Raw genomic sequence first — 11357 nt, forward strand, 5'->3', positions numbered from 1 at the left:
AAATCTATACTGCCATGAACAATCCTACAGATGCAACTAGATAAGATATATACACAGCTGTATTTATTTATTTGGATTTCTATTTATTTTATGATTAAAAGTTAAAATGTTTGGACAGGTCTAGATCCCTCTAGAGGGATACTGCTGACTCGAAACTTTAAAAGGTCAGTAATACCTGCCTGTACACACCAATATTTTTTGTTTCAATTTTTGCATTCATAATTTCACAGGTCTGAAATAAGAGGCTTATAATTTATCTATTTCAATTTTCCTTCTGGTAAAAGCAACAGTATCTTATCAAAGGAAAACATCAAGTCCTTTACATTTTCCTTCTATCTGCTTTTACTTGAGATATTAGCAACCTTCTCATGCAAATTACAGTCCTTCGATCATGCAAGTTTTTGACTCTAGTTTCCCAGTTAGAGCTAGCTGCCCACAGTCTCTTGGAATTACTCTACCAAAAAATCCTTGTATGTTTGCAACACTAAAAGACATCATCAACTAGATGAGAAATATTAATACAAGAGACTAGACTTCATCTTACCTTCTAAGGTTCCAAATTATAATTCTTGTTCCTTTTTTCCCCATTATAGCATCCAGCTCTGCCAGTAACTTCTTCTCAGTAGAAAAAAAAGTATGCGTTAATATGGCCTTCAGGCTGTTTTTGGATTCTGTTGGATCACTTATCTGTCGTAAGCATTATGTTAAGGTGAGTAACTTGGAATGAAGTGAGCTTTCAGAAGATGAGAAAACTTCTGCAACAGTATCCTGTACTCCACAGGTTCTCGTTCCCCATCTCAAAGCTCCTACAAATTAAAGGCTTTAACAAATTATAGCCTTCCTTGCATCTTACAATTTATTTATGGTATCCATAAGACTAGACAAGGAGATTTCCTTTACTGCTATTATCATTCAAGTTTTGCATGTACCCACAACTTTTCATTCAGAAATTGTTGAAAGGATATCTTGGTTGTTGAACGTCACTATAGGAACCATGACATGTTCCGCTTTTGTGACTTCAAGGTAAGTCTGAGATAACAGGCCCACGCTCATGGTTTCTCCATTCTTGGTGAAAACTATTGCATCTTTTCCCAGGCGCATGGACCCTGATTTAAACCCATTTCCATACAGTCCCACTGGAACACGGCCATTCATCACAGATTTCTCACTGAAGCCAAAGCTGAAATATATGAAAACATTAGAAGAGTGTAAAAAGCCCTATAAAACTTGAAACCCAAAAGATGCATATGCAAGACTTACTAAATTAGACTTAAGCACAATGAGTTAATCCCTTGTTTTAAAGATCAGGGACTACTATACAATTAAACAATGTACAGTTAAGCAAATCCTGGAAGTTGCCAGTATAACATTGCTGTGATGGACATGGTATGCGCCTCGTTATGGCCTAAACAGCTGTTTCTTGCAACTGCTGGCAGTGAGGAATAATAGATAAGTGCTGTGGAGACAGGACTTATGTCTTCCTTGAGGCCTCCCTATTCTTTGCAAAACAATGGCCTCATTAATGGTATCTCTTCCTTAGGCTCTCACTAATTGGGCTGGAACAAAGGCAGGGTCATTCAGATATCACTGGTGAAATAACGAATCACCAGCTACCCCTAGAAGACCAACTCACTTCTGGGCACTTCTGAGACCACTGACCCATTTCTGGAACAATCTCCTTGATTAGCATGAGGAGCAAGCAGAGGGAGGAGATGAGCCGCCCTCTCCTATCTCACATGCAAATGAACTAAGTATAGAAAAACTTCTCACTTGGGACACTGGCATGAAGTTTCATCACACCCACCACCAAGAGAGCTACAGAGATCGTTGTTGAATCAACAGACCCTTGGAGTGGTGAAATCTTACCTTTCTTCTGATATCTCAGTCTATCTGTCTATTCTCTCACTTTCTCTCTTCCTAACTTTATTCTGGGCTCGCAAGGGTAATATCATTGTGAGTTTTGTTGTTGAAGCCTTGTTAAGTTTTATGATATAGTTACAAACTTTTGCCAAGCCACTATTTGCTGTCATTCCGCTGAGTTTTAAGTAAATTCGCGATTTAATTGAACCTCTCAAGTAATTGTCATTACTCCTGGTTACCACACAGAGTATTCAAAAGTTAACTCTGCCCTCACTCTACTGAGTGCGATGGGACAATTGCTAAAACCACACCCCTCCACTTGATGTACAAGTTTTCCTTTAGTAACTACACATTACATTTAAGGTAAAACAAGTAGCTGTATATGGAACACAGAATTTAGCAAGCAAGCTATCAATTATGGTATCTAACAGAAAAAGAAAAATAAGAGTTTGAATTCAAACTTGCTCAAGTTTAAACCCAGGGATTTATCTGCAGGTGGAGCAATTTTTCATACTAACAGAGCAACTGAACAGCAAACTCTTTGCTAACTGTAGAAACAAAAGTTGCAGAAAGATCAGTTCAAACCCGATAGAATATTTAAAGACAAATAGACAAACCACATCAATATAATTACCATTCCCTTAAGTTTTCCACAATACCTTCTATTTTCAGTACTCCTTGGGTTTGAACTAAATCTCCCTTCTTGTCTTGCTCGCTAATCTTGAATTAGAAAAAAAAACCAAACACACCACCAAATTGTCTTTAGATCCACTAAAGGGCACTACAGAGAGTTTACACAGCACAGCCATTGCACGGAAAGTTAAATGGGAAGGTTGACAGGAAGGATAAAAGGAAATCATGAGATAAAACTTCTACACAACTTGCCCTGTTTATTATCATCTATCTATTCTGGAGTCTCACTTGGATAATTGCTCATCTTCAGAAATGTTGAGTTTATGAACAAAATTAGTGGATTACATATAAGAAAAAAAATGAAGAAGCTGAGCAATAACAGAACTAGAAGTTGGAATTTTTACAATAATGCAAAAGAGATTATCCACCTTAGCATTTTGTGCAGCTTCTCCGAGTTCATACCATTTCCGTTATCAGTGAACGTCAAGCATATATTGTCATTTATCACCGTTTTGTCTATCCATATCTGTTTAGCGCTCACATCTGGATCATATGCATTATCTGAAGAGAAAGAAAACAAACAAGGGTGGGACACTAAAAAGCAAAAATGTAACAGTTGAAGTGTGAACATATTTTGAAGTATTTAATACCAGTGAAGATATCAGATAGCAACTCTTCCAGTTACTTAAATCCATATGTACCACATAAGAGAACCTTATCTAGCAGGAATATATATATCATCAATCTGCCAAATGCTAGCCTTGCAACACTGCCAAACAGTTATATGAAATAGCTGTCCCTAACTTTACTATGGCTTTACACTTGCACATATATCCATTTAGTGAATATGGCAGCTTAACATAGTTCCCTAATTGTGGGCCTATGACCCTGAAGAGTTACACACTAAACTAATGGAGCTCTAAAATTGTGGCCATTTTTCAACTCCACAGTTATATACGTAACACAGTTGCAGAAATTTTCTGCTGGCACAGATATAAATTTCTCAGCTATGTCTCTGAATATTAGTCAACTTTTGCACAGAAGCAAGAAGCCGTAGTTGTTAATAAAGTAAATGTTATGCTAAAGCCTAAGGCTCCTAAAACACTATCTTCTTTATAAGATGGCAGCAATAAACCAAAACATGATGAATCAGCTGCATCAAAACCTGGCAAACCTTGCCTGAAAACAACAATTTCCCAGCTATTACGGATGGCAATAACATATAGGCAAAAATCTAGGTGGAGCTGAACAGCTCAAACACAAGAATAAAAACTGAAACCAAGACAAGTTTCTGCTTTAGTTTCCTGTCTCCCAAGTAGCTGTTGCAATATGTACTTTCTCCCAGCCATGCAAACATCTCTCCTGACTGGCAGTCGGGGGTTGGGTTATTGCCCACAATGCAGACAACAGCACATCACCAATATCCATGGCCACAACAACATCCTGCAGGCTTTCTCATTGAGAAATCAGATTTGAAATACTATCACAAGTTCAGACAATCAAATTTGAGACACTGAAGAGGGGGGAAAAAAAAAAGAAAAAGGCAAGCAAAAAAACTGAAGCCCAACTCCCTGGATCCCAGATAGTTCTGTGAAATTTTGAATTTTGATTCTATGGGTGCAGGAGAGATTTAGGGGGAAAAAATGACTGCTGCTCTGCTACCACCTCACTTCCATGTTACCAGAGCTGAGTGTCACAAATATGTATTTTGCCAGTGCAAGTTGTTCAAATCTAAGGTATGACTTTCACAGAAGGAAAGTACAAAATGCTTTAAACTAAAATTTTTATTTACAGGATTTTAAAAAGCTTGCAGTATTGCTACTGCAAGTGAAACAGAAACCATGACTCCACAAACCTTTCTTGGCAGCAAAGCTAGTTTAAATCTCATCTGCCCTAACGCTACTTTCTCACAGGTCTTTCCCCTCCACTCTCCTCAGCACTGTGCTACTCACGGAATTTGTGAAGGGGGAAGCACACGGAGGAGGAGGGGTGGGCCGTGATGGCACAGCGGGAGGCAGTGCCCCTGCCTCACTGCCCGTTTTGCAGGTTCAGCTGAGGGCCATAAATAAACAGCTCAAGACAATACTATGGCCTATAAAAGGGAATCACAGCTTGGTAGCCTGCTTTCTATAAGCATGAAGTACAAATTGCATTCACAGTGAAAAAGTTCATAAAACGTATTTCAGTAGCAACAAAATAGGACATTTCAAATACAATTGAAAGTTTGCAAGTATTGTTCTAAAACCATAGTTCGTGCAAGTCTTCTGATTCGCTAGCTCACCAGCTCTCTCTAGATGTCCCATTTACCCTCTTTCAAGTATCACCATTAGTTCACCTAAATTTAATCTGACTGGGGACTAACGAGAGAAACCAGCAATAAAACCAGCAAAACGTTGACAGGAAGGACTAGAGCTTAAAAGGCAAATTCTAGCGTACAGACCATTACCATTTTAACTCTGCATAAACTAAAACTCAGGCCTCCATAATGTAACCCTATTTATATTATTTGATATTTGGTTCCTGGTATAGCCTTACATAGCATGTGAAAGGCAGATTACAAAACTAGAAGCCTCTACAACCAATATGTTGCTACCATACTTTTGAAGCTTTGTTAAAGCGACACATATGACAAACCAGATGCAAAAGCAGCAGACGAGTTTGCATGCCTTGCACAGCACACCTACAGTCATTCCAGACAGGTATGGCGAGGGGTCATAAAACAGCTGAAATGACTTAATATTTTGTTACCCCCAAAAGAGCAAGCCCTTCCCACAGCCATGTGGTTCTGGTTTCCTCCTTTGTGACAACTCTGGCCTTATCTAACTTAAAAATTCTTACTTTCTTTTGTTAGGTTAATTTTCTGGATTAGCAACAGCAAGACTCATGCACAGGAAGCGAAGGAATGTGTGATCAGAAGAGTTGCTCCTGTTGGCAGCAGCAAACTGCTTGATAAGCTTGGCAAGTCTTCCCAAACCACAACTGTATTTTGGGGAACCGGTTACAGAAAGTCTGCTAATTGTTCCCTAAGTCAGTAAACAAGCAACTCTGAAGACATCCAGTTAACAGCTATTCAAAATCAAAGGCAAGACGATCAACAGGAGCTAATAAATTAAACAGATACAAAAGCCCTAGCTACCAGCAGATGACAGAGACAATAACAAAAAGCAGAACTGTTAGGACACAAAAGGAACCACTCAAGTATAACCCTGAAGATGTTCAGCCAGAAATTTGGTAATCCAAAAGAAGAAAATTAGGATGTTTGAGGGATATTGTGACCATGTGCAAAAATTACTATTGGATGTTTTGAGGAAGCACTGAAGAAAAAGGAAAGGTCAAAGCAGATGGAAGAGGGTATTGATTCACATACCTATAAGTTCTGCAATTGCACTGAAAGGCCAGGTGTGACTGGTAGAGTTAGTATGCAAGAACTTCGGACAAAGCTGAAATAAACCACAAACAATGGCATTAGTTCGTGCTCTTCAACAATATCAATCCAGAAAACGGTACACTAAAGTAACATTAAATGAAGCTCTTTTGTACAACACTATCAAAAGACTGCAATTTAATTTACTTCTAGATATTGGCATAATAATAACACCTTTTAAAGGGAACATTAATACAGCTATTCAAGACAAAAAAGCAATACAGAATTCAGCACAGTATCATACTATATTCTGAGCATGGGTTATATTGTTATCCTGTCAAGCTCTCTTTATAAAAATATAAGGAACTATCACTACATACTGATGCTAGAGGTTACAGAACACATCAAAGCCTTAGTCCAAAACTAGTAACAGAAGCACATGCTCTGAAATGTTAAAAATGTACATCCTAAACCATGAGTATTAAACTGAACCTGAAAAGTGAGCAGCATCTAATATACTCAGTGACTTATTGTACAATATCATTGCTCTTTTTGCCCATATTGATCAAAATCACCTGTCAGATTCTCTCAGCCAGTGGTTTGTACTTTTAGCAATTTGATCTGTCACACTTCACGCTCACTTATGACAAGATGTAACCAGAGAAACGTAGCCACTACAAGGATTAGACAAGAATATGCAAATAAAGTACCTATTTATGGGATGTATCTTATAGACATCAGTAACGAAAGTATTCTCAAGTAATTTATGAAAGCCGGGATTCATATATGTTTACCTAGATCAAAAGACTAAGAAAACCTGAACTAAATATCCCTATAACTTAAGGATTTGTCAGTGCAATGTTTGCAGAAATTTAACTGCTGAAACTGATACAGTTGCATTTGCACTACCACTGAGAATATCTGTAATTACACTTTTACAAAGCCTTTAGCACAAACCCACTGCACATATATACTTATGCCTTGCTGGCATAGTTATGTTGATGTGATAAAAAGCAGTATCTATGAATACATAACACTGGAAATAGCCCATGTACAGTGCAGTTACATGAAAAAAATATAATATCCACATTATATTAAAAAAAAATCAGGAAAATATTTTAAAATAGTGTGTATATATCCATACTTCACAAATTTTATAGAACCACTGACAAGCACTTTTATATAGTTAAAATCTAAATAAAAGCAAGCAACCACTTCAAGTCTCCATGTTCATTTATCAGTGAAAAGAAATAATGCTACTGAAACAAAGAAATTGACTCAAGAGTAGTTAATTACACTTTTAGGCAGGCATTCTTTATTAGCAGCGCTGGGGTCATGCTGGGGACTCTCCACCCGAAGTGCTCCCAACGACTGGACACTCTTGTGTTGCTTATATTCATTAGAATTCTCGGAATTTTTTAACATACAATATATCTATACTAAGAAATTATTACATAAACACGAAGTTAGTTATTTCATGGTCTTTGCTGCCGTCTGGTGTCCTTTTACAGGTACTGCAGGCTCTTCGGTGGTCGTGTGCTTCTTTCAAGGGTCTTCCCATAGTCGTCTTCACATGTCTGCCACTCGACCTCTCCACATTGGCAGATCTTCATGCAAGCGCAATTAGTACACGCTTACAGAAGTAATTAATTAGTTCAAGCCTTCAATTATACTTCTCTGTTCTATAGCTTACTTCCTTAACATCTATTAGTTTCTAGTGAAATATAAGTTAAGCATTCTGCTTCTAAACAATGTATTACTTAAATGTTCTGTCTCCATCTCGTCACGCAAGAGGATCTGAAACCTTGAAAAATATCGCTTCATTTTGCAGGTGGTTAAGAAACATTTATCTTGATTAATCATGTTATTGTTTAATGACGGGTACATCCTTTGTAACTTAATCACAAAGTACATTGATTCAGCAGCTTCCCTTCACTACAAGGAAGTTCCAGACCAGGAGCCAGGCAGCAGCAGCCCTAGTTCAGATCAACATAAGCTGCCAAGAAACCTCACCTTGATTCTAAGGTCACAAGAGCACTAGACACACTTTCAGACTGCAACTCAATCCCTGCATTTCTCCATCGAGCCAGAGTACAAGTACGAATAGACGTTCTCCATTGCCATCTGTGCTTTAAAACTCCAGTTTTATTAAATCTGGTAAATTGAGTCTGGCTAAGTCACTGTGCCCCTTTCAAACTCCTAATAGATGCTTACAAGTAATTTAGAATCCAAGAAGAAAATTACATTAAGCCTATTGTAACTAAGTAACTCAGTGTATCTAATGAGCTTTGTATTATTCTGTTCACTTTAACCTTTCACAGTGCTGGCAGCACTTGTTCTTTTGCTTTCTAAGCTTCATTATCAAAATATGCAAGAAACAACTGGTTTGGGTTTTGTTGTTGTTTGTTTTGTTTGTTTTTTTCCACCTGAAATCCCTCATTGTCAAAACAAACACTAGCATTCAAACCAAATAAACAAAAAAAACACAAGACGAATGCACATTCAAGCATTCAGCACCTTCTCAACTCACTGGTAAAATACTTCTCTGCTGCTCGGCAGTGAAAAGGCCCAACCGCACAACCCAGCTAGACCAGGACCTCTGGAGTTACACATTGTAACCTCAGCAACACAGACTTGGCGAAAAGTCCTGACTGTAGTTTTCATAAAGGCATGAACTCACAGTTGTGAACCTCCCCTGCTCACCAGACAGTGCTGATGAAGGAAGAAACCTCAGTGTCACTGACACTGGCACAATCACAGATAATTGTCCTTTTTTTTTTCTGTGAAGCAAAGTGTACATGTGCATGGCAATAAAATACCTTCACACATTGCCTGCGTAATGCAATGCTTCTCCGTATCTTGTTTCGCTGCTGCATACTAGTGATTAACTCTGATAAGAATAGCCTTTTAGAGAAACAGCATCTTCTATAAACAAACACAAGAAATATGCTGATCTTCTCTGGATTTGCATTTCAAGTGGTAAGGCATTGAGAAATGCTGGAAGGTTGTACACAGAACTGGGAACTTGTGAGCTATTTGTATGAAATTAGAAGATATGGATTGGAACACAGGAATTGTAAGAAACTGATTTGCGGCTGTAATATCTCCCCTGCAAGAGGTGAGTAAGTATGCCACAGGGCAGCTCATGGGCAAGTCACCTCAGAGCAGGTACCACCATTTGCCCATGTAAGGCATTGAAACATGACAAAACCGGACTACAAAACGGAGAATAGTGGTTTAAGGGTGTTACCTTGGTAGCTTGCTTCAGAGCATACCCAGCTGTCAGCAACAACTAATTTCCTTGATGAGTTTATCAGGAAATATTTAAGTCCATTTTGTCCCCTAACACTTCATTTCACCAAACCACCACTTTAAGTAGCTCATGAATAACTGAAGTTCAGTAAGAACAGTAGGAAAGCGTCTGTTCCGTAGTGAATGCTCACTTTTGGCCATGTTGGCATGACCATAGCTGAGATGATTCAGCTGCTTTGCTCACTGAGTGTAATCGGGTTTTGGTCACTTTCACTTTCCCTTTCCCTTCTGAGACCAAGGGCAGCTAAATGCTTTTTGGAGATACAACTAAACCTTCCTCTCCTTCAAACTGCATACACAGCACATATTACAAAAAGACTCAGCTGCACTAAGAGGAACATCTCCTACAATTACAACCAGCAAATATTTAAGAATAAAGCAGATTATCTCTCAAATATGACAGCTTTGGGAATTCTAATTTCCAAGAAAACAGGAACTCTTCCATCCCTTGCAGAGCTTAAGGCATGCACAAATCAAATTGTCACTGAACAATCTGTCTTGTCTTATACAAGTACTTTGCAATTTTTTTGGGAACAACCCCACTGCCATTTTCCTCCTCTTGCTTTTATCCCACCTAGCTGCTTGTTTCTTTTATCATATGTTCTTTTTTCTTCCTCTCTCCCAGTTACATTAGTCCACTTAAATGACTGGGTAATGAACCACCTCAGGGAGCTGATCCAAAATAAAAATAATTTTTAGATTTTATTTTTAACCTGGATAACTTCCTTGATCTTTCTCATCACGCAACCGAGCAAAAAATTTACCAGACCAACAGAAGGAGATAAATGCCAGTGTGAGAATGAGTTACCAGGGCTGCTCATACTGCCTGTGTTGTTTATATATGCTTCTGAAACTAATGGAAATATTTTGGTGAAACCCAACATTTCCAAAGAACAGCTGCTGACAGAAGAGACTGTGAGCATTAGTTCTTTATTGTTTTCTATCAAATAGAGCCTTTTACACTGTAAGACACAATCTGTTAAAAAACTCTATCAGCTGCTTCACTTCTTTAGCGAAAACCTACAAAACTCACAGCTTTCACTGGAAAAAGACTCAATGTCAACTTTCAGTTATGACTACCGACAAATGAAACCAAACAGCATCCTAAAAATAATTCAGAAAGTTACCACTTGCACCAACTTTAGCTTAGATTTCTCGTCTGTATCTGCAAGAGTATTGTGTTGTATTAGCACAAGTAAGGCAATGACCAGTTGCCAGGAAAGGCCAAATACTGGTATTGAAAAACACAACGCAGTCGTGGATTTAACTGCACGTGCATTCATCACCCTTTAAAAAATGTAATTAGGCACCTTGCAAGAAGTAGTTAAGGTTTTAAGCTTGCAATTAGAGGTCATTACGTTCACAGCTACCTACGTCCCTACAACAGACCGCGGAATCCCCCTCCCGCCCCCAAAACCCACCCCCCCCCCAGGCTGCCACTTCCCCCCCCGCACAGCGAGAGCGAACCCGGTACCGGCAGGAACGGCCGAGCCCGCCCCGCACCCGCCGCTGCCCCCCGGCGGTCCCGCAGCTGCTGGGGTGACCCCCGGCTCGTCTCCCCGGCGAAGCGACCCAAGCACAGGGCACCAGGGGCTGGGTGAGGGCACGGCGGGGACGGCGTGAGGCGAGAGCGAAGTCTGAGGCAGCGAGGAGCGGGGGGGGCGCTGGTTTATTTTAGGCGAAGGGCTCCGGAGCCCGCCCTCCCCAACACTTGGCCGACAACTTCGTACTCCCGGAGAGCCGAGGCGTCGCCTCCGGCCCGCGCAGACGCCGCTCTCCGCCTTCACCGAGGGAAAGCGCCGAGCTCTACCAGCGGCGGCCGCAGCGGCTCCCGCCTCCCTAGAGCGCCAGCCCCTCGGCCGCCGCGGGCCTCGTACCGGCACCCCCGCTGCCCCACAGCGCCGGCCCCGCCGCGGGGGAGGGAGTTCGTCTCCCCAGGGGCCCTCGCCCGCCCCCCCGCCCGGGGCCCGCTCGCCCCGCGCCACTCACCGCGCTGAGGCGGATGCCGCCCTGTGTTTTCGCCGCCATCTTTTGTGCCGCAGCGAGCGCCGGGGCGGGAAGAGCGGGCGGAACGGCCGGGGAGCGCCCAGCGCCTCCACTTCCGCCTCGCCCCCTCCCCGCGCGCCTCCAGCCCCGAGCGCGCCCGCTCCCGGGGAGAGGCGGGGCCTCGGCGCACAGGCCACGCCCC

General features: G+C 41.0%; 1 protein-coding gene across 3 annotated transcripts in view; it reads right to left on the reverse strand.

The window, feature by feature from the left end:
- The window catches only part of MORC3 (MORC family CW-type zinc finger 3), a 28991-nt gene extending 17675 nt beyond the window's left edge, over positions 1 to 11316 (reverse strand). For 2 of the 3 annotated variants that reach the window (XM_065653919.1, XM_065653929.1), the window contains exons 1-5: positions 11159 to 11316; positions 5861 to 5933; positions 2922 to 3054; positions 966 to 1180; positions 545 to 692 (exon numbers count right to left, since the gene is read on the reverse strand). In XM_065653919.1, the coding sequence (XP_065509991.1) occupies positions 545 to 692; positions 966 to 1180; positions 2922 to 3054; positions 5861 to 5933; positions 11159 to 11197 (608 nt within the window). In that variant the 5' untranslated portion in view covers positions 11198 to 11316. The remainder of the gene's footprint in view (positions 1 to 544; positions 693 to 965; positions 1181 to 2921; positions 3055 to 5860; positions 5934 to 11158) is intronic. The other variant, XM_065653938.1, reaches the window with a different exon arrangement.
- Between the last annotated feature and the right edge of the window lie 41 nt (positions 11317 to 11357).

The sequence above is a fragment of the Caloenas nicobarica genome, chromosome 1 (genome assembly GCF_036013445.1).
Source record: "Caloenas nicobarica isolate bCalNic1 chromosome 1, bCalNic1.hap1, whole genome shotgun sequence".
In the NCBI taxonomy this organism is placed as follows: domain Eukaryota; kingdom Metazoa; phylum Chordata; class Aves; order Columbiformes; family Columbidae; genus Caloenas; species Caloenas nicobarica.